This window comes from Ammospiza nelsoni, chromosome 5 (assembly GCF_027579445.1).
Source record: "Ammospiza nelsoni isolate bAmmNel1 chromosome 5, bAmmNel1.pri, whole genome shotgun sequence".
In the NCBI taxonomy this organism is placed as follows: domain Eukaryota; kingdom Metazoa; phylum Chordata; class Aves; order Passeriformes; family Passerellidae; genus Ammospiza; species Ammospiza nelsoni.
The window spans coordinates 58,916,997-58,940,654 of record NC_080637.1 but is presented as its reverse complement, the minus strand read 5'-3'; the positions used below and the strand labels follow the sequence as shown (position 1 = coordinate 58,940,654).

Below are 23,658 nucleotides of genomic sequence, written 5' to 3'. Positions count from 1 at the left end.
AATTCTGAATAACATTAGATTATACATGCCAGTATTCCACACACAACGAAATTTAAATGCCTCAATATGGAAGAGAAAAAAATTTTGTTTAAAGCCCTTTGTTTTCATTTTCTAGTTTTTGTGTTCACTGTTCTGCTCTGTTTCAGGCAGAAAAGGAAACAAATGTACCAAAATACTCCAAGGAAGACTGTTCCTTTGGTATTTCCGACCCAGCTGGAAGCAGGATGTACTGGAATTCTTACAAGGGAAAAAAAAAAAAAAGAAAAATAAAAAAAGAGAAGGAAGGAGCCTGTTCCACTGAAATATCCAGTCTGATTCTCAGATGAAAGGTATGGGCAATATAAGAAATAAAGCAATCTGCCCAAGAGTCCTTGAAAAAAGGGTTGCTTAAGTGCATGAATGGTGACATATATATATTCAAAAACCTCCCTTTTAATACTCTGCTGCATCTAACTTCCCCTTGTTTTCATAGTAGGGATATCATTAAGAATATAACACTTGTATATAGCTTTTTTAATGTATATAGAGTTCTCAGGAATTAAGGCAGAATAAGCATAAAATTAAATGTATTTACATTAATTATAACTAGAGAGAATTTAAAGGAGAAATGTTTAATAGCAAGAACAACCGAGAGAAAGTTTATCAAAATCCATAAATTAAAGGCACATTCATTCTGAAATGTATCCAAGAAAAACAGTGACTGTCAGCAAGCCAAATGCTTTCAAGATCTCCAATAATTTCAATCTTCCCTTTAGCCAACGCTCATTAAAACTTTAAAATACCACAACTGAAGACACTACACTGAAGAGGACAAAAGATAAAGGAAGCAGACAAGGTACAGATTCCTAAATCTGAGATCCAGAAATTATTTTCAAGCTTAAATGCTTTGTTTGCTCACCATGCAAAAAACCCCAACATTTTTGAAGGCACAAAAATGTGCCTCGTAACTCTGTGGCGCAAATCCTGCATGTGCAGGTTCAAGGATGATAAAAAGCTTTATTTAATAAGCTGTACAATTAAACTCTCCTTCAGTGCAGGAAAGTCTCAAGCCAAACTGAGATCATCAGTCAAGAAAATTAATGTCAAGAGTGAGCAGCCAAGAAAAAGATATATGGATAGTGATGATAGTCAAATACTTTATCTAGGGAGGAAAATGCTATTCCATTATACACCTATCTGCTCATTCAGAGATAAAACACTCCAAAAACTGTATGGAGATGTTTCTCTGTCACAAGACAAATGCAGGAAAATGTCTGTGTCTTCTCTGCTCTCAGTAAAATAATTTCACCTATATATTTTCATTAGTTACTCATAAATTCTTTTTCTTGTGATAGAAAATGTTCTGTATCAGAGGCTTGCTCAGCATTTAGATCTGATCTCTGAAAGTTCAGTCTCAGTGAAACTTGAAATGAGCATTGAACTGGCATCTCTTGTGCATCTCTAGTATCAGGAACACCATTGAGTAAAGTGGATACTTTTCAATTTCTCAATATGTGCCAACACAGTTCATCACAGCAGCAATCAATACAATCAGCCACAAACAGGGACTGGCTACTGTCAGCCTCCCAGTATAATAAGAGATTTGAGAGAACTCAAAACTGTTGGTGAAACATAAACTGACAAATGGACAGGAATTAAGCAAAATTCCCAGGCTGGATTCATCACTGTGTTACCACCAGTGTGTGTCCTGCCTGAAACAAACAGGCACAGTTGAAGAGGAGCAGAAAAAAGAAGTTCCTTCTTCGCAGAACTGCTGGGATGACTCCATCAAGACAGACAGCTGGGGAGCTGGAGGGAGCCTCCACAACCTGTGTTCCATTTCTACCCAAGTCTCTCATTGCTCAGGTTTATAACTTGACTGTCTCTCATAACTGAAATATTCAATTTACTTGAGAGAAACAATGAAATAACACAGTGATGACTACAGACCTATCAAAGCATGCAGCCAGCTGTCTTAAACACCTGATATGACTCTAAAACTACTACCAGAGCCTTTCAATCCACAATGTCAGGTTACCTTTTCTGTGGTGTTTGTATTATTGGTTGTATTCTGGAAGCCCTGGACAATGCCAGAAATGCAGAGTGGCCCAGCAAAGCCCAGCAGGTCGGCCAGGTAGCGGAAGGTGCTGCTGAGCAGGATTGGCCGTCCAAAAGCGCTGTACATGGCCAACCAAATGGAGGGACTCCGGTTGGGGTGGTCCTCCACCTTTTTCTGGAAACACAAACAGGTACCCAGTCAAATAAGAGAAACCTCCCAGGCTTTATATGGCATCGTTCCTGTCTGGATGCCCAAAAGGTTCCTGAAAGGTGGTTTAGACCAGGTGAGGCAGCAAATTTGCTGCAATTATCAACAGATTTCCAACGTTCTTCACAGCAATTTCCAATTCTGCCTCCCCTTGGTAACAGCGGTTTCTCACCTCTATATCCCACCACTTTCCTCAACCTGTGAACACAGGAATGCAAGCAAGGATTATCATCCTGGCAGACAGCCATTGTCCCTTGTCACATGTGTGCTCAGGGAAAGGTCTGGCCTTTCAGCCTTTTGCTCACATGGGTAATCCTGGTTTCATAAGCTGTAAAGGCTTCTGATTGCAGAAAAAATACATGACAATTACAAAAATATTGTTTAATTTGATTTATCTGGATTTTTTCCCATCTCTTTTATGCATTCCATGATGACACACTTCAACCAATAACTGTGCTGAAAAAATGAAAGCAGCGCTCCAGGATGGGAGGGAAGATTAAATCAACCAAGGGTCCTTTCCAGCCTTCAGATCTGTGAATTTACACAGTATCACAGCTCTTGGCTAAAACACCAACCAGCAGATGTGGCTTTGTGTAATCAGAAGAGTTCTGATATCCCCGAGGTCCTTTCAGTTTAACAAAGGAAGAGTTCTACTGACCAGAGCCGTGCTCTGCAGCATGCTTCCTTGCACTTCGGGCAGCAGCTTTTGACACTTTACACAAGCATCTGTCATTTCTCAAGTAGCACAGATGCCTGCAAGCTGCAAGCCAAGCCAAGCTCTCTTGAGCATTCACAGAGACATTTTAAGCACAGCCAAGCAACAACCACCCCCTGCCCCAACAAGTCCACCAAAGAAAAAGCAAATGTGCCTGTACCCTGCCTGGCTGTCTCATATCTTTTTTCCCCCCTCTTTTCTCAGTTTTTCCCTTTTATGTCATTTCCACAGTGAGATGGATTATATGCATGGTGCCAAAAATGTGCAGGTTTATCAGGTGGCTGCCAGAGACTGGGCCAGGCTAGTGCCAAGGAGCTTAGGAAGGAGAAATAAGCATCATGGGGTCAAATTAGAGCTACCATTTCAGAAAGGGGTGAAAAGGAAACTGCTTCCCCTGAGGAGGGAAAGAGCACAAGGGCCTCGTGTGAGTTGCCCAGACAAAAGGCTCTGAATCTGTGGCCTAATGGGTTTTGAGTTTCAGTGCCCTAAAAGGATTCATCACTATCTTCAAATAAATGATTAATAACTTTAACAGCTTGGGAGCAGCTAAGCTAATTAATTAGATAAATGGCTGCCATCTTTTGGGAAAAAAAGTTTATATTGGTCTGGGCATTCAATTAATAGTAAATCTGTTAAATCGCAATGGTTAATCTTTATTTCTCTAACAATTTAATAGCCATTTTCACTGTTACTGCAATTCACACATTGGCCATCACTATATGAAATCTGTTTCCTTTTCATTGGAAAAAATGTTATTAAATTATCCAATTTATTGCAAACCACTGGCTTTTCTTCTTTTTTTTAAATCAGGAATTTGTATTAGCTGAAGCATGTAACGGGAAGAGGGGAGAAAGACCTTTCTCTAATAATTCCTTCTCCAGAATGGTCCTTGAATGTTACAGGCTTGCATAGAATGTTGTGGTATTAATTAACCAGTCTGGGATGCTGTTCTCAGCTGTGCCACTTGATTTGGTTTTCCTTGTCTTTGTCAACTTCCTTTCAAATTCCTGTAATTTTCTCTACCTTGGACACTCCACAGTTGGAATAAAGGGCAGTGAGAGAGTGCTTTATGATAAATCAAGTCACCTGTAAGGTGTGCCTCAGTAAATATGGAAATCTGACTGTTCCCATCATTCTGGAGCTGGCAGTATAAGCCTGGTGCTGAAGGACAATGCCCTGTCCCTGTGATTGATAGTTAACACAATTTCATTCCTCCTTTTCTTGGCCCTAATGGCTAAAAGCCATAGAGGCACATGAATAGCCTAGACATAGGAAACTAACGGTCCTTGAGTTTAAAAATTGATTATTCTATTAAATGCCCAAAAGAAAAGTTTTCTATTGCCCATCAGGACAAATTATACAGCATTCAGGCTAGTGGGGTAAACCAAATGTAATATCAATGTGCTAAATCTATTTTTGGATATGTGATATATGATGCACTGATATGTGGTGTGAAACATTTAGCCTGCTTCAATAGAAACTGAAACAAAAGCCAAGCAACAGTTCTGGAGGTTCACTTTTTTTGGGGGGGGGGGGGGGGCGGGGGCAAGGGATGTAAATGGAATTATGTGAGAATTGATACTATTATTTCCATTTTCATAGCATGAAGAAGAGATAGCAAGACAATGTCTTGTGAGCTATCTCAAAGGCACTTCACAATACAGAGTATTCAAGGTCATGTTCAGCTTCTTTCATTAAGGTATGAGAAGAAGAGTTTGGTCAGGAACAGGAGTTTTTTCTCTGCAGGGCTATGGAGCACAGCTGAGATCTGCAGGCACAGGCTGGGGTAACCCCACTTAATCCAGAGGGGGCTGTGGGGCTCCACTCACCAGCAGGAGATTAGTGTAAAATACACACTTGGAGCAGAGGCAGTGGCATATCACCTCCTCCAGACTGCAGACCACACTCCAGTCTGAAGAATTTTCCTAATTCTGTGGCTGTTTTCTGGCCCACCCAGGCACAAGCCAATGCATTTCTCCACAGGAAGTGAGTCCCACTGCCTGGCTCCATGGATTTGCTTTAGCCATTTGGTTTACTTTAACTTTATCTACAAAATACCAGTTTACTTCAGGGTTGCAGCTTGTTTTAGAATAGTAGCACAAATGTGGTAGAGGCTGTGGTAATCTCAAGGCCTTAAACAACTACAGAACACAAAATACCTGATGTAAGGCAGCATCAGAAATGTGTGACTGCATATGTAACATTTATGCATCTATATGTGCATGATACGCACTGAGGGAAGCTACACACTGAAAGTTTGTGCTCATGCACAAGAGAAATGCACATTTACCTTGCCTTTTGGCATCTGAACTGCATTTTTGTGCAGGCACAGACAGTACCTGCAGATGTGAATGAGCTACAGACAAATGCTGGCACCTAGCTGTCGTGCCTGTCAAGAATGGCACAGACTCAGGTCCTTGGGGCACACAGGTTCATATCTCTCTTTTGCCTCTTTAAGGGTTTAGGTACCTTAAGAAGCTGGTCTAAGGGATGCACCTCTCCTAGGCTGCTGTGTAAAGCTCAGCTCCAAAAACTCAGCAGCTTTCTGCCTAAAGCAGCAGGATATTGATCTCTGGTCTCTGTAATCCACAACTGCAGAAGGAAAAAGAAGCAACCTATATCTATTAAGGTATAAACAATTGTACTAATAATTGTTTCATCTCAGAAGGCACAGAAAGGAGCCTGCAGCTCCATTAGCTGCTGGGAGCAAAGAGCTGCCTAAATGCATCCAGAAGTTTCCCTGCAAAATCCTGTCCTACCCAGAGAGTTTTCCCAACCATGCTTTCTGTACTGGGTCTGGCTCAGATGGAGTTAATTTCCTTCATCACAGCCTGTATGGTTCTGTGTTTGGGACTGGTGACTAAATCACTGCTAAGACACCAGTGTTTTGGCTATTCTTGATGTGCGGTTTTGTCTATTTTTCTGTCTAGAAAAAAAAAAGGTGAAAATGAGTGTTTCCAGCTGCAACTATGGACAGAATGTCTTACAGTTTCAAAAGTAGCTAAGATTTAAACAAATCTTTCACTGTTAAAATCTAGCAAGTGATCAGTCTGTTGTGGTTTTAGTTTCCAGTTGCACTCAGTTTGGCAACTCTCTCCTGCTATAAATTCACTTAAAACCAAACAGTAACTATTGGATTGGAACTTCCTACGCCAATGTTTCACCTTGGAACAAACAGTCCTAAGTTAAAAATTCCTAAAATGAGGATTTGATGAAAGCTGAAGAAATTCAAAGTGATACTTTGGCTTTCTAAAGCTGAACAGTGACATGGACACCTGTTATTACCTTTTGCTCCTCATAGGCTTCTTTGAGACAGACGTAATTTGTCAGTGCTCTCATTGCAATTGGCAGCTTCCCAATGGCCTTCAGGTCCACAGGTTTCTTGTGAGCAGAAATAATGAGAGTATTCATCCACCAATAAGTTGCCTTTGAGAGCAAATTGACAAATGGCTGCAGGAACCTCACCCCCAGATCCTGCAGATCCTCTGGAGGCTTTACTTTCTGAGGGTTCATGAAAAACACGTACCTCTGCAAAGGAGAATACAGACAAACACAGGCTCAGAAATTATCTTAATGATAGTAATTTTTTAGTAAAAACTATGTGTAAGACAACCACAGTCTCAAATTTACTTTTAAAGGTAACTATATGTGGAATTTGTATGTAAATAGGAGCATTTCCATTTTGACAGATAACTGGCAAACAATTGAGCAACACTGGACAAGGATACTGTTCTGAACCCTATCAGTACCACCTATCTCAAGCTGAAAAACAGTAAAAATTAAATACTTGGAAATAATTTTATTTTAAATTATCATGGGCAAGAACTTATGCTAACCTAAAGATTCACTACATAAACAGTTCGTTAGCACTAACACAGCACATATTTTATAGATTGCACCCACCTATACTCTCCTCATGTGCACAAATATGCATCTATCTACACAAATATGTGTGCACTTTGTGAGGATAGACGCACACACACCAAGCCCAGGGGATATGTCAAGGACATACATTTTAAAGAGATTTAAATCACCACTGATATCCACCACTGATATTATTTATGGCTAAGCTAAACTTGGGCCTAAAATTGACACAAGCCAGAATTCCTGGGACTAAGGAGCCATCTTCACCTCTATGATGCCACTGATATTTTTCTAGATCCTGAGGAGAAGGCACATACCCTGACTCGGATGACATTGATCTCCACAGCCATCAGCAGCCCATAGAGGATGACCATGATTCCAGTGATGCAGAAACGCAGCTGAGAAAAAGGCACCCCGTCCTGGCAGTATCTGACAAGCTTGATGGTTTTGGTGACAAAGGCCATTATCCAGTAAAGGAACAGGGCTGTAAAATAGGTGCATGTGCACAATTTAAAAATAAATCAATAAATAAGTGTAACTACAGCATTTTAGCTTCCATGGCTTGATATGGTGCACCATATCAAGTGATCCTCTCTGTCACCAGTCACTGTTTTCTTTCCTGGGCCACAGTCCTTCAAACAGATCCACAATGGCAGATCTTCACATAGGTACAAAACTCCACTGAAGAGGACTTAATCTGAAGGGGAACTTTGTTCTTATAGTGAAGGAAAAGGCACACAACTTGACAAAAGTCATATTGCCTCTCAGAAAAAGCAGAATGCGTCCCAGTGAGAATATGGAAATGAGCTCATTTGGAAAAAGGGTTTATGGATTTTAGTGTTAGCCTGCATCCTGGCTGGTATCTGTCAGGGCCTTGTTCAGGTGGTTGAGGTACAGGCAATTTGTACTATGTACTTGTATGGAACATTATTCTGTCACATCTGGTCTGACCATCTCCTAACTGACAGACCAGATGGGATAATCTTGGAATCAGCTGCAAAATATGTTGAGAAAGAGCAGCATCTGCACAGGAGTTTGTGGTCAGATCATTATTCAAAGTGGCCTTTTGAAACAGCCCTTTTGAATGCAGACAGTTTTTCCTCAAAATTATCAACCATGTTAAAAAATACCCAAAAGCTCATGATAGAAATGACACAGGCATGCAAGGCTTTTTCTTTTGGAATAATTTTAAAACTAGTTTTCAATGTGTACCTTATGAAAGGTGCAATAACTCCTATGATACTACCATCTCTGCAAGAGCAGAGAGTTATTCCTCTCTGTTTTAATATTCTCACACATTCCACCATCCTCCTCGACCTACACAAGCTGAGTTTGGCTAAAATACTGGGATTTGTAAGAGGACATAAATATCAGACGTAGACTTACCCAGCAGTAACTTTGGAAAGTTGGATGTTTCAATATTATGGTAATAGACTATGGATACAGTGGCAGCCACAAATCCCATTATAGCTGGTAGAAAGAGATGCAGGTGGCGAGATTTCATTTGTCTGAAAATAAAAACAATATAAATTAGTGAATTTAATGCCTTTTTTCACAATTGTGTGAAACCATAGGTGTTTTGCTAATCTATTGAAGAGGACAAACACGAATTTCTAGAGACAAAAATATTTTTGTCCTCATGAGTGCTTAACTTTGACCAGTATTTTCTTGCTATAATAGCCTGAGAGAAGAATAAATGTTAACAACGGCTTCACCTTCATCCCATTAAAACCTGGATAGTTCACAAAAGGATTCTATGAACTTTCTGGGGTAAAACCTCCTCATGCCTTACTAGCCAGCTTAACAGACATTAACACTGTACATTAACAAATGCAATTAGCATGATTATCCACCAAACTCTGCCACTTACGTGTCGGAAACAATCCCCTCTGCTATTTCACACACGTGCACGAACAGCAGGGTGAACGTCAGGATCCACCGCAGGTTGTGCCCAGGGAAGTGCAGCCAGGTGTTGTGGTGAATCTGCACTTTGGAGCTCTGGCTTCCCCAGCCTGGGAAATGATAGCAAGGAAAGAGAAAGCAAGTCAGTGACTGATCTGCTTATGAGTTTTCTGGGCCACACTTACATGCAATCCATACAAACCCCCTACAGGCTGAGACACTGTGGGTGTTGTTACTAGAAAGATGACCCAGGAGTGTCTCAGTTGCCCCATAATTTAAATAAAACCCGGAAGACAATGAGACAACATTTTTTTCCAAATTACAATCAAAGAAAAGTCCTTCCTGGCCAAGAAAAATTATAAGAAAACAACAACAAAAGAAACAACCCCAAGTGGCACCCTCATACAACAGGGACTGACAAGAGCTGAAGTGATGGCATCCTCACACCTTTCACAGTCACAGAAAGAGCGGGAAAAATTTCCAACTGATATAAAAGTTGCATCCTCAAATGTGGCCTCAAAGAGATGCATTTACTTGAAACAAGTGACATTTATTATCTGTTTCAGGCCTGGTTGGGAGTACAGTCTGAGTGGAAGCTGAACAGTGATTTTACAGCTTCTCTCCCTCAGGTGCAGCCCAGGCCTCTCCATTGCTGGCCCCTCAGAGCTCCCAACACAGCTCCAGAACTCAAATTAAACAAAAAGATTCAACTTCAAGCCTATTTCCCTGTCATCACCTCAGATGTCAGCTGCCCTTTCCAGGCAAGATCCTCTCTGTGGCCAGCAACCCAGCAAGAGGTGGGGCACAGAGGATCTGCGGGAGGGGACAAGGCCTGACCCCAGGCTGGCCTCTGGTGTGGTGAGCCTCGGCCTCCATCTCTTCCCGCACAGGTACGGGGCTGTCCTGACTCAGTGGGCCCAAAAGTCCCTCTTACTGTAAAGCAAGACCTGGAATTCCCTGACAGGCTTCCCAAAGCCTGTAGCGAATCCCAACAACAGCACATTTTGGGGAAGTAAAGAAACCAAACAAAAGGAAACAAAACTAATTCAGTTTAAAACCCAGGATGTGCTTTTGCTACACTAGGATGCAGTGCCTAATTGTGCTTGGAGGCTCACCAGGTGACTGAGGAACACATAAACCAAAACCTAAGTGTATTCATTCTTGGAAACTGTCAGCATTTCACCATTTCATCCTTGGTTAAGACACAAAATTCTTCAAGAACAAATTATTCTCTCTTCTCCATAGCTATCTCAAGCATTTTCTGTAGTTCTCTAAGACTTTCCTAATCTATTGCAAGACTTTCCTAATCTCAAGCACTTTCTAAGTTCTCTAAGACTTTCCTAATCTAATGTGGTTTTCTTTGACCTTGCTCCTGTCTTTGTCTCTCTCAAGATGCTTTTTATTTTTTCTTTGCCCACACATCTGCACAAACACAGCTTATCACCAAATTTCTGGTTTGGAGTCAGTCTATACCATGGACTCCAGTTGGCTTTTAATGCTCTGTTCAACAGTTTGTCCTGATAATTAGCATAAAAATAGAAAACAAAGAATTACATACTTATATAAATAGCACACAATTTAAAATACTATATTGTTTCCTAATATTGTTATGAAATAGAGGGAATGTTCAGTGGCTGCAATACTATTTCAAAAAGAAATGGCTAATACCTCTAAAAAAATTGAAGCAGCACTTAATGTTAGAGTGTTCTAAAATATTATCTTTGCCCTCAGACCTTGCATTGTACTTTCATAAAACACTACTGCACAAAGCCCTGTGCTTCAAGCAGGACCTGCATCTCACCTCAAAGGAAGAGCCAGCACTGAGGTAAAAAATCCAGCACTGTTGGAGAGAGTTTCCATAACCCTGGGGTTTCTTTCTAGTCTTTATAATTTGTTAGAATTTGTTTCTTATTCTCTTGCTTAATTATTTAATTAGTTTTAGTCACTGGATCAGGTCACAGTTAGGTACAGAGTGTTTTAGCCCACAGGTTCCTGTAGCATTTTATTCAACTGCTTTGGAGTCTTTTTGCATGATGAAAGCCCTTAAATATTATGTCCAAATACCATCTCAAATTCAAATCTTCCTTGTGGAAGAAATGCATTCCTGTGCATCTACACATGCAACACCAGGAAAATAACATGGAAGAGCTGACATGGCATTTCTCATGCAGTTGTCAGGAGAATATTTATTTTCACTAATACTTTTGATGGTTATTCAAGTCTCGTAATCTCCTATGATCAGTTAGAATGCCACTGTTTGACCTCTGTGGAAAAGTATTAAATTGTATTTATTTCACCACTGCAAATTAACTGGGATAAAAAGACAACTGTAGAAAAAACTATCATTAGAGTACCAGCTTAGATGGGTTTTTTTACAAGACTATGTGAGTTGAGCCCCTCCACTATCCTACATTCCTCAAGAGAAATTTATCATTTCTTATTTTTTATTTCTGTTGGGGAAAAAATCTCTATTGCTCTACTTTTGTTTACAAATGTTAGCAAAGAAGCAATTGTTCTTTATTAAATATTTCCTACACCTGTCCTAGCATTAGATCCAATGTGAACATTTTGGATATTCTCCGTAATGCAGGTAACTTCAAGGAAATTCACACCCACTGCCCTAAGTCTTCTAATATCTAATAAAAACAAAGGTTGCAAGTTGCCAATTTCAAATCTGAAGAAAACTTCTGCAGAGAGAAGTTTCACAGCAAATTTGGACCTGATCTTTCTGGTTCTCATACATCTCTTCATGCTGATTAGTTCAGATTTATATCCAAAATTCCCACATTTCAGCAGGTTGGCCTCACATCCTCTGGGTGAAGCCATTCTTCCTCTTCTTTTTTCAGAATTCATAAATACAAAGCATCCAATAGTTCCACCGAGCTCATGCAAACATGACTGAGTCTAATCACATGCTCGAGTGTTTGTGGGATGGCAGAGCTCCATGGAATAACTCACCAATGAACAAAATTGGGAAGGTGATAAACAGCAGGAAGACATGAGGGACCAAGTTGAGGGCATCCACAAAGCAGACATTCCTGAGGACACCAGCACTGATGTTGTAGGCTGAGGCATTGTCGTTACCACAAAACGCGAGCCTCATCTCTTCTGGAGGGTCTGGCTACTACAGAAATGAGAGAAATGTTGACTACCAAGAGTGCCAGCATTCCCTTTGGCTAAAGACTAAATAAATATAATAAAGAGAAAAGGAAGGAGCACACTGAACAATCCATAGAGAATAACACAATTGTATTTTGAAAATTACTTTGGGCCTTGTCAAATACAAGTACATTAGAAGGCTGTGTTTATATGACATTAGTATTGTTTATATTTTTATAATATGGTTTATATTTAGCTGCATTCATTATTTAAGTGCTATTTTTAAATACATTATGCTATAACTTCTAGTCCTCACTATAGGCACAAACACTATGCTTCAATAGCTCTGTGAGAATATAAAGAAAGTAGAAGATTTGAAAAATAAGTATTTGCATTTCTCATAACAAAACCCAAGTGGACATAAGTGGACCTGTGTGTTGCTGTTTCTTTGGTGAGCCAAGACTCTCTGTGCAATATCTCCAACAATCTGTTGCTCCGCATTCCCAGTGCAAGCTCTGAACCTTTGCTATTTGTGATCTGGCAGCTTTGCACTCACTAATATTTTCTATTCCTTCATTGTCACATAGAACAATGGCCACACACAGCAGACATTACAGAAAAATGACAAACTCTTAACCAAAGTAAGTGGTACTGAAGATTGCCTATGCAGTAAATAAGCATTTATGTTTGATCCTGAAAACCCTCAAACATGTGCTTAGACTCATCCCAGCAGTCTCTGACTTCCATGACTTCTAGTGAGATTATCTTTGTACACCATGATAAACTCCTGTGTTCGTGCTTGCAGAGCGTGGGCCATAGAGTGACCCAGAGTTATGGCCAGGTTCTGGCTTAAATCAACCTGTGCATCATTTATTATTTCAGTCTTCTGTACAAGAAGATGAAACAGACTGCAAACAAAGCCTTTCCTTGCTCATTTCTTTGCCTGAGACTTACATAGAGCAACACAGTACTGTAGAGTAAGTTGTGGAAACTCATTTATCCACACCCTTTCTCAAATTTTACACGCTAAAATAGAAGGAATGTATTTAATTAGTAAAGCACCTGTCTGCAAGAACGTTGGTATTAATAGGTTTTGAGAATCAGAACAAGATAGGGATGCAGAAAATGTATAAATGCAGTTTAAAAACAAAAAAAAAAGTTAAATAGGGAGAAAAATATTTCCTTCTTTCCTCATATAGTTATTAGTTCTGTAAGTTGTTTAAACAAGGTAATCATAACAAGGTAAGCATAAACTACACAGGTAGTCCCTTAGAGACAGAACAAACATACAGATCTTCACAAAAATATAGAATTCAAATAAGCATTTTAAACCTCTGCTAAACCCCCTGTTAGCTTTTAAGCAAGTTCTTTTTGGATCTGAAAATCACAACCCATATCAAAACCCACCAAAGAAGAGGACTTTCTTTGAAAGGACTGTGATAAATGCACTCCCTTTCCCAAATATATCTGTAGTTTATGGCTGAGATTTACCACAAGTTAAGCATAACTCGCATTCAGGTACTCACTGTGAGGCAAAAGCTGAGGGTCAACTGACTCAAACTTCAGTAACCACCATCTGCTAACAGTCCATGTGCTGTAACACAATTTGATGGAGATTTTGGCCCATTCTCTATAATGAATAGAGTGATATGACCACTATCATTCTATAATTTTATTTTTATACCAAAATACACTCAAAAGTGCATAAGGCTAGTAACGAAAAATAAGCATTCTGTTAATGTGGGATCTGTCTGAATATATCAAGGAATTATTAGCAAAACAAATAAGGAACTTTTTAAAAAAATCTACACAGAGGTTGTTTGGGTTTAATTTGTGAAAGCTTGACATGTCTTCTTCAAGGGAAACATAATGATAATGGTAATCTCTTGAAAATCAGAAGTGCTGTTTCCTCATTTTTATCGAAGGTCAGAAGTCCAAGGGAGTTCTGCTGGGAATTTTCCTCCCTTTCCCACAAGGATGACTCTCTTCTGAGGCAGCATAAGATGCTGTTGTGGTCTAGTGGTTGGAGTGGTACTGAAAGGCAGGAGAATCCTGGGTTCAGATGACCACTGAATCATTTACTCCCTGTGTAGCTTTTGGCTTCTAGTCAAAAATCAATCTGGGAGAAAGGATGAAAACCACATCCAAGGGAAGCTAAGGGAACTGTTGTTTTTTTCCCATTTTTCTGGAAAGGAAATAGAATAGAGGTGACAAATATTCAAGTGAAAGACTATTAACTGCATGAAGAGTGTTTTCTCTTAAGTGGAGACCACCATCAGTTTGCAGAGGTTTCCTATCACACCTCAGACAACAGTTGCTAAAAGCCCTCATGCCAGATGCACCTTTGAAGAATCACATTTGAATCTTCACAAGAATGTGTGCTGGGCCTAGTCCTGTGATGGAGTATCACAAACAGTATAGTATGGAGGATCTAGTAACATTCTTAAAACCAATTGTCTTTTGCACATTGCCAGGACTGAGGTCCTATTAATTAATACTGATATCTACAGACAGTGCACATCATACTGGTGGTCTTTTTCAAGAGAAGGTAAGGGCAGTCTATTCACAATACTTCGGTTCATTTCTAAAAAAGAGAAGTAGAATTTAATTGCCTTCTCCTAAAAAGAGAGAGAAAATCAAGCTTAAGTTGGTTAGTTTGCAAAACTTCCCAGAAAATAAAAAAGATTACATGGCAAATGAAATGAGATAGGGCAATTGACACTAAATTCCTAAGCTTTTTTTATCAGAAAACCTCATAATGAATCAGTTTATCCAGTGACCATATTCATTAAACTTCCACAGGCTTAAAATCTATGAAAATATTCTGATCAGTGTGGTGCTGTTGTGCTGCCCCAATGTAGCTTTGGCCTCATAAAATGCCAAATTATAAAATGTACAACTTCCCTGTTTAACAGCACTCAGCTCAGGACACACATCCAGTACAGTCTGGCACTGATAGGGAATGGAGGAGATAAGAACTGTGGAAGCATTAATAGTCCAGTGAGCCTTCCTTCCTCCCTTCCCTCCTTTCTTCCACCCATTTTTCCATTTCCACTGTGCTGGGAATGAGCTGTGGCTGGAAGTGGAGGATTCATATTCTGCATCTGTTGGCATGTCCCACATTTCATAACACCTGCTGCTGGCAGTTCTCTGGATCTTCAAGAACGGTGTATGAAAACACCCTGCACTACCTTAGAGCTCTGAGAAATAATGTGATCTCCAGTGTGCCTTGTGGAAGGACAGGAACCACTCCATCCTTCCCTTCCCATCCATTTCTGGTTCAGAAGGCAGATCCCACACACCCTCCACAGTTTTGTTACTCAAACCGCCGGACCTTGCTCTGTTTTTTGGAAAACTTAGATACAGAGGAGACTCTGGAGGTGGAGACATGCACAGAACCATCACCCCCTGGAATAAATCATGTAGTGTAGTTCCTGCCTCTTGGCTCAAGTTTCCTAGATAAGGAAAATATACTGGATGAAGTTTTGCTGATATCAAAGGGAGGATGCTTTGCATTTACAGTCAATGCCCTTTGCTTTGAAGCTGAAATTAGCCATTGCTTTCTGCAGCATCAGGGCATGCCTCCAGAAGCTCATTTCCATTAGCCTCAAAGTTTAACAAGCTGAGTTCTTCTCCAAAGAAGGACAGAAAGAAAGCCCCTAAGGCAGAAGAACAAATCTTTGATTTCTCTAGACAGTACAGGGTATTTTTCAACAATGCTTTTGCAGTTCCACTAAAAATAACAAGAGTTGGACCATGACAAGTTTTCAGATGCAATCTCTCATCCAAGAAAACAGTGCAGCCCTCAGTCTTTTTCAAATAAAAATTTGATAATATAATGGCAAAATTTCTTGCGCCCACACTCAGATCCCATGGTTGGAAAGTACAGTGTAGCTACAGAAGGACACATTTTTAGGGCTGCAAACAGATTAAGCTTCAGGCTAATTAAAGAGTCAAAGTTGCACCTTTAAACAGCATTTCAGTATTGCAATTTAAAGAGATTCTAAGAATTTTAAAGAGTTTTAAAAGGCCTCAGCTACACTGACTTTTAATGAGCCCTAGTTTTGAAAGCTTTCACTCATAAAACTGACCCTGGAAATTAAGACAGTTTGAAGATCTTGTTTGCAGTTACCCAGTGAAAGAGAGAAAAGGTACCATGCCCCTCTTTCTCTACAATCGTAAGATTTCATGAAATTAAATGAAAATGTGAAAATTAAGAACAATAAATTAAAAACAAAAAAACAAACCACAAAATAAAGCCAAACCATGAAGAATTAAAGAATTGCAGTTGTGCTTACTGTTGTAACTCACTGAAAACTGTAGCAGGAAAGGAAGATGGAACACTTCTATGACTGACCACTGATCAAATTTGGTTCCCTCAATAAAAGTTAAACTATTAAAGTATTCTTTCTTTGGCTTTTACTCTACTAGTAAGAAAATTCTGGGCTTCAGTCAGAACTACATCTGTAGAGAGGGAAAAAGAGGTATCTTGCCCATGTGGGGAAGTGCTGTTTGTTTCTCTCCACACTGAGCTTTATGCAAGTACATAACTAAATACACTGAATACTTATTCTGTATTTTCCATCAAAAAATGACAGAATGTTAATCACACAGAACAGCAAAACTTTTAATGCTGAAGATCTTTGAATTAGGCCTAAGCAAATGAGAATACAGAGCTCACTCAAGTTTTCCCACGCTGTGGTCAAAGGTGATTTTCTCCTTCACAAAAATGAGGAGGCAGACTTTTTAGGCCACAGTATGTATGTGGGGAGAGATCAAAGAGGTAAAACTGGGCTGCAGAGCCACAGGAGGAGAAATTTGAAGAGATTTCTGTTGTAACAGGGATGGAAGAGATTAAAGCCTTTAATGCTCCAACTCAATGCATTCCAGAGCAGCAGCTGCCCTCCTACACCTGCCAGGACCCTTCCTTGGGAACACTGGAAACAGCACTGCCTGGAAGGGTACACAGGTGAATTAAGCAGCAAAGCCAGATGGGTTTATCACCTTCTGCAGTCTGCCTGCCTTGCTGTGGGCTCACAGTCCAGCAGAGAGCCACACAAGCATAGTTCAGCCTCACAATTAACAGTCCTAGTCAATGTGGTGCTGTTCCCAAGACAAGAAGCCCTGTTCACATCAAGCTCAGCATCACAGCTGAACTGCTGCAGTTGTCCTAATTTAATTCCCAAGCTGGCTCATGCAGGACTGTCTCAAGGACATAAACACAGGAGAAATGTCCAGCAGCCTCTCAGCAAAACTTTATCTGTGGGGCCCAAAGGAAGGGAGAGGCACTGGAAAACAAAGGCCTCTTCCTTTCATATGCATTGACCTTTCTCTAAGCTCATGCTCAGGTTGGAACCTTTGGAGTTGAAAGCTTCTCTACAGGAAGATGGCTTTGACTGGCCAACAGCAATGTCTGAACAAAATGGGAGCACTCTAACTGCCACATTGAAAACAGAAATTGTGTAACCTAAAAGTGAATACTCTGGAGAAAACAGATGAAGGGTTAGAATGTTATTTTGAAATTTGTTGGTCATCTGCAGTTATCGAGCCACTACTTCTCATCAGGTAGCAGCAGCCATTCAGAATAACTGTTGAGGGGCTCATAAACTTATTTAAAAAGACAACGTTATTCATAGTCATTGCAAAAAATGGCTTTCCCAGAGAAAGTGTCACTTGCTTTTGAATACAGTAGGCCAACAAGTTATGCTGGGGCAACTGCAGCAATGTGGGTACATCACAGTTTGCTTCACTGCTAATTACAGCAGGAATGTTACACTTTATTATAATATTGCCAAGCATACTAAGTTTAATCTATCATTTCAGACATGGAAATGTAGTAATGGGACAAAGATCATCTGATAACAAGCATGTGCCATCTGAGGTTACCAGCTACATTCAGCAACCCAGCAGGAGTACCAAGTGCCAGGTAATTTTTTGTTTTAACACTTGTAGGCTGGAAGGCCTTCGTCTTTCTAAGTTACTGTAAAATTACTCACTTTAACTTCTGTCTTTATGAACTCTACAACTCATCAGAGATTCTCAGAGGTGGTTTTTCCTTCTCCCTTTGAGAATGGCCTGTGCAGAATAGTCAATATGAGCTAAAGCCATCAGCCAAACTTCACAGAGGAGGGGAAAGAACAATTAGGAGGATGGGCCCATGGTGGTACCAGTGGAAGGTAAATTTCAGCTCTCCTTTACATCATTTGGGAATCTGATTCCCGGTTGGTTTACTTTATTGAGGATGTGAACTATCTAAACAGCAGTTCACCCTTCAATGAAATAGCTAAAAAACCCCTCATGTCCTTTAAGCATTTAAATTTTTATGCTAGGGTCTACGTTACTGGCAAGTTAAGACTTCCTGGTTTTAGGCTAAGGTGGACAGATACAGTCATAAGAGAATAAACAGAAAACAGAACAAAAGTGATTCATGAACAAATATTCACTGTGAAGAGAAGTTTTGGGAAGAAAGAAAATAGGTCAAAGTCGTAAACATGGAAATGACAAAACACTGAACCTAAACACTCACAAATCTCATTTTAACAAGCATAAATGGGCAATCTCAGGGCACTAAGCCAGTTCATGAGATATATTTTCCATAAGCAATTCTGAAGAAGACAATGGGAAAATGGTAGATAATCTAAATTTCCATTAAAATTATGAGAACATCCTCACCAAGTGCAAAACTATAAGATTCCTAATTAAAGACAATTTAAGTACCTTAAGGGTCTTTTAAAGTGGACTTAAAAATCTTCATATTCAAGAGTTTGATCTTACCTGAATTATCACTCTGATCGTCATGCTCTGCAAGGTACTTATGACTACAAAAAAAATATGAGTATAAGTACACTCCTCAGGTGGAGCTTGTTTGGGGGAATAAGAATATTTTGAAAACATTTATTGCAGTAGTTCTGTTGTCCATACTTAAAAAAAAAATATATAAATTGATAGTTGCACTTCCTAATATATCTGTTTACAGAGCATACTTGTGTCTCAGTTCAGATCAAATTTCATTTTGGCATAGATAAAATGTGGATTATATGCCCATATATACATATAAACATGTATGTATATACATATGTGTATGCATATAGGTGCAGGGTGAAGAAAATACTCAGAGTTTTACAAAAGTACTTAGTTCTTATCTTCTGGATAAATCACAAAAGTAAAATTTGTCTTTCCTTCTGGAATTTCCCATAGTAAATTTTAACTAAGGACAAATGAATAATTTATAGCTTTGAATGGAAGGCCTAACTCTGAGGTTTTCCACAGATTTTAGGTTAGTGCTCTGAATATTTTTCCTTTCTAGGTTGAACCCTTCTAGTTTGCTCTTCTTACCTTCCTAAAAGCACTCTAACTCAGTGCTGCTGAGCTAATGGCAGAAAGCACTGTCCCTTTAAAATCTATTTTATCAAAAACGACCCAATACAAAATACAATTTTCTTTTTATTCCTTATTTAAGCTGTGACCACCTATGCTCTACAGACCCCTCTTCCTTGCTAAGCGCTGTCCCAGTTCCCCTGGGCCTCAGGATGATGAGTTACCTCTGGTGCTTGTCAGCATTCGCAGCGCTAACTGCCGTGTGCCACAGCCTGATCCAAACGGTGCTGAAGTCAATGCAAAGAATCTCATTGACTTCGGGAGCCTTCTGGATCAGGCTCCAAACACAGGGAAAATCACAACGGCAGTGCTGCTAAACAGGCTATTGGCACTGCAAAGCATTTCACACAAACATCTGCAGTGGTCTCACACATCTAAATACATCGCTTTTTTTTCTTTTTCTTTCTTTTTTGGAAAGCTTCTCCACACAATGCAATCCCTAACACCAGCGTGCTACGCTGCCTGCTGTAAAACCTTCGACTTCACATTGCCAAGACAGGACAGTTTAAAAAAAGAAACATAACCCTGTGAACAGCAGCAAAGAAAACATCAGCAGGAGGGGACGGTAAAGAGAGAACGCCTGCGAATGAAAAAGGAAAAAGAGATTGGAGTTGTAATCCCAGGAAAGAACGAGGAGCAGCCCTGTCCCACAGATATAAAGGGAAGGAGGAGGAGGAGGTGGTGGTTAGTGGGAGATAATGGGGGGAGGGTCATCGCATGCCCCGTTTGGTTGCTGAATGTTAGATCAAACTCTGCAGCTTACCTTTGTAAACACAACCCCAAAATACAACACAAAGTGTCACTCGGTTGCGCTATGTGATCAATATCATCCCGATGGCAGGATTTTCCTCCACTTAGTGAAGCCGCTCCAAGCCCTGGAGTGGATTATTTTTAGGCTGGTGATGGGAAGATCAGCTGCTGCCTCCTATCGAGTTTCCAAAGTGCACAAACTCTTCTTGCCTTTCTCATACGCTGAAGGGGGCAGGAAACTGGGAAGAGACAGGCAAGCAAAAGCACCAATTTTTCGCCTCCTGAAGCTACAGTCCCCTGGGATTTCTTCTGCTTGCTTTTATTTTCATTTTTCCCTCTCTGGAGCAGTAAGATTCCAAGAAGCTGCATTGCAGCACATGGACTACTGGCAGATGGCTATTCTGAAGTAATTGATTTAGACAAGGTAGTCTAACTTTTGGCAGGCTTGCAGAAATTCAGCTTTTGATTTCTATGTAATTAATCTTGGATAATTTGAATTTGACAACATAGTTTTGCATGTCTTCCACTGTATTAAGCAGAAAAGTCTACTCAGTTATTTTACTTTACTCACTTACCTAAGTCCCTCCAGCTCTTCTGCTTAAAATTCTGACCACATCTCGCTTTTTGATCCACAGGTCTGCTTCTTGTAAAATGCCTTTTTAAATACTTGAAATAAAATTCCAAACTAATTCGATGCTCATACCAGGAATATAGTTTTCAATACAATAGCCCTTATTTACATGGGATAACATTTTTTAGTTGCAAGATCCATTATATATGTTTACTTAGAGGTGAAGAAATCCCAAGAGAGCCCACATGTGGTCCGTTGGTTTGTTTGCTCATTTTCTCACAGCACCATCAAACAAAGATGAACCAAGATTCGGATTTTTCCATCGTGACAGTTTCACTTGAGCCTTACAATTTGAGGCCATATATTGCAAAGATCTGGGACTTGTGGTGCAGCACCAGACATGTGGCAATGCAGGGTGGTTTTGAGTACACTGTTGGAATCACAGAATAGCCTGAGCTGGAAGGGGGACACAAGGATCACCCGGACCAATTCCTGTTCTGTCATTCAGTACTGAAGCTGGAGGCCCTTGGGACAGAACTCTGCTCAGACCTCACAGAATCCAGGGATTGCATCTAGATAATTAGAGAGCAAATGGTTTCCAAGGGATTGAGGTCAAAGATGTTTCCATGTTTCCATGAATGGGGTTACAGAGAATGCTAAGCTGAGAATGGACATGGACAGCTGAGGCCAAACACGGCAGGATTTATCAAAACCTTGGCAAACCCAGACTGCTCCTTTTTCTTTGATGTTTCCAACCTGACTGTTGTAGGGATAAGAAATCAGAAACCTCAGAGATAATTAGTACCTTTTGTTAGCTCCCATTGATTTGAAATGCCTACACAGCTTTACACTTCAACGGACCTCAACAGTCCTCCAAGGCACTTTAAAACCTTTGACTTGTGTTTAGTTTGGGGTTTTTTCCTTTTATTTCTTCTCTTTTCAAGTATGAAATGCTTTAGAAAAAAGATTATGGATTGGAAGTCTCTGAGTTGTGCTATATATCTATGTTGGTTAAAGAAGATTTTTTAAAAAATAAAAAAGTTTTAACCCATCGAATCATCTGAAATAGTACTGTCATGTAATATTTTTGAAAAGACATTTAATTTCTGACAGAAGTGAGTAACATTTATGGTCACAATTTTCTTCACCAAAACATGAATATTTAGTTCACTGTTATTCAGTTCTGTCTTTTCTACAAAATTTTTAAACAGAAAGGAAAAAAATAAGGCAAAGTGCACATGGAATCAGCCAGCATGTTTCATTTTGCTGTTTCTAAATGGGGCGTTTCATTTCTCTACATGACAAGCTAAAGTGTTTTGAAATGCATTTTAAAAGGATTAAGAAAAATGAAAAGCTCTGAAATGTCAGAACAGTCAGCCCTGATCTGGCATTTTGTATGAGGGCTTTTCAATTTGTGAGGGGGAAGGAAGGGGCACGGAGAGGGAAAAAATGGCAATTACAGGAATTCAAAATGTTTCAGGGAGTGTTTGGACGTTTAAATGGATGGAAACAACCACAGGCCGAACCTCAGGTACCCCCACGTCCAGCACGTCACCGGCTTTCCCAGGCAGCCTCTGGAAGACGAGATCTGGTACCGACATCTCCCCCAGCCGAGGCTGATTCAGCTGCAGAGGTGCCCGCGGTGCGGGACCGAACCGGGCACGGCCCCGCCAGCACCGGGACTGCCGCCCTGGCAGCGGATACGGTGGCAGAGGGAGGCATCGCGGGGAGGGATGCACGGAAGGATGGGGGAAGGATGCAGGGAGGGATGCGGGGAGGGATGTAGGGAGGATGCGGGGAGGGATGCAGGGAGGGATGCGGGGAAGGATGCAGGGAGGGATGCGGGGAGGGATGTAGGGAGGATGCGGGGAGGGATGCAGGGAGGGATGCGGGGAAGGATGCAGGGAGGGATGCGGGGAGGGATGTAGGGAGGATGCGGGGAGGGATGCAGGGAGGGATGCGGGGAAGGATGCAGGGAGGGATGCGGGGAGGGATGCGGGGAGGGATGCAAGGAAGGATGGGAGAAGGATGCAGGGAGGGATGCGGGGAGAGATGTAGGGAGGATGCGGGGAGGGATGCAGGGAGGGATGCGGGGAAGGATGCAGGGAGGGATGCGAAGATGGATGCGCCGCCCCTCGGGCTCCCGCGGCCGCCGCTGCCCGCGGCACTCACCGGCGGCGGGGGTGCCTCCGCAGGCTGGTAACCCCGGAGCGAGGGGAGCGCCTGACCATGGCGGATGGGCAGCTTAAAGGCAGACGCTGCTTCACCTGATGGCTTCGGAGAGGGAGAGGCAGAATGCAAAATATTCTAAGCGGATCTTAACAAAACCACTGAGTTTTGGCTCCTTCGTTTTGTGAAATCCATGGCCCGGCCGGCACTGATTTCCACACCCTGGTGGGCTTCCATCAGCTTGACCAGCTGAACCCAAAAGAACCAAAATGGTGGAGGAATAACATGTGTGGGAAAAGGTTTTCATAAATTAGGACTCACCAATGCGAGGGAAATGACCCAATAGGCGCCGCAGTGTGGATTTCTTTGCCACAGGTCCTGGCTGAGCACTCTCCACCTGAACCGTCTTGGTTCATTTAACTCACTAACCAGGAAAGGAAGGTGGCTGCACTCTGGACCCTGCTCACACAACAAGCTGTTCTGGTTTCAGCTGCCAGCAGCTCTCTCTACCGTTTCCCATATTGTGGGCCAATCCATAAGTGCCCTTCTACAGCATTTATGGCAATCAAAGCACTGGACCATAAAGAGTTTCCACTTATTAGCCAAACTCAGGGAGATGCCTGCAGGCTCCTTGTCTTTTCCATTTCTTAGGTGAAGAGCTGAGATCACCATCATTTCATCCACTAAAGCAGCTGTTTTGGAGAAAACCTCTCATTGTTCTGAACTGGATAAATTCCTTGACTGATTTTAAACCAACTTACATAATTTACACCAGGGATTTATGCTAATAAAAAAATCTGAGTCGATTATATATTATAAGTTATGGACTATCAAGTCTTTATTTTGCTTCTAAATTTGTCACAGTGACAGAATCTCCACGGGGCTGTGTCAGAACTCGTGCCACCATATAAAAGGATCAGACTGATATAGCTTTCAAGATTAATTTTATTTACACTTACAACCCTA

At 40.9% G+C, this 23,658-nt stretch overlaps 1 protein-coding gene across 8 annotated transcripts in view; it reads right to left on the bottom strand.

The window, feature by feature from the left end:
- ABCC9 (ATP binding cassette subfamily C member 9) overlaps positions 1-20,051 on the bottom strand; it is a 71,340-nt gene extending 51,289 nt beyond the window's left edge. For 4 of the 8 annotated variants that reach the window (XM_059471998.1, XM_059472004.1, XM_059472005.1 and 1 more), the window contains exons 1-7: positions 19,966-20,051; positions 11,685-11,850; positions 8,695-8,836; positions 8,211-8,332; positions 7,142-7,308; positions 6,246-6,488; positions 2,018-2,212 (exon numbers count right to left, since the gene is read on the bottom strand). In XM_059471998.1, coding sequence (XP_059327981.1) covers positions 2,018-2,212; positions 6,246-6,488; positions 7,142-7,308; positions 8,211-8,332; positions 8,695-8,836; positions 11,685-11,829 — 1,014 coding nt within the window. In that variant the 5' untranslated portion in view covers positions 11,830-11,850; positions 19,966-20,051. Of the gene's footprint in view, positions 1-2,017; positions 2,213-6,245; positions 6,489-7,141; positions 7,309-8,210; positions 8,333-8,694; positions 8,837-11,684; positions 11,851-13,351; positions 13,456-18,599; positions 18,644-19,965 lie in introns of all 8 variants that reach the window. The other 4 variants (XM_059471999.1, XM_059472002.1, XM_059472000.1 and 1 more) reach the window with 4 other exon arrangements.
- Between the last annotated feature and the right edge of the window lie 3,607 nt (positions 20,052-23,658).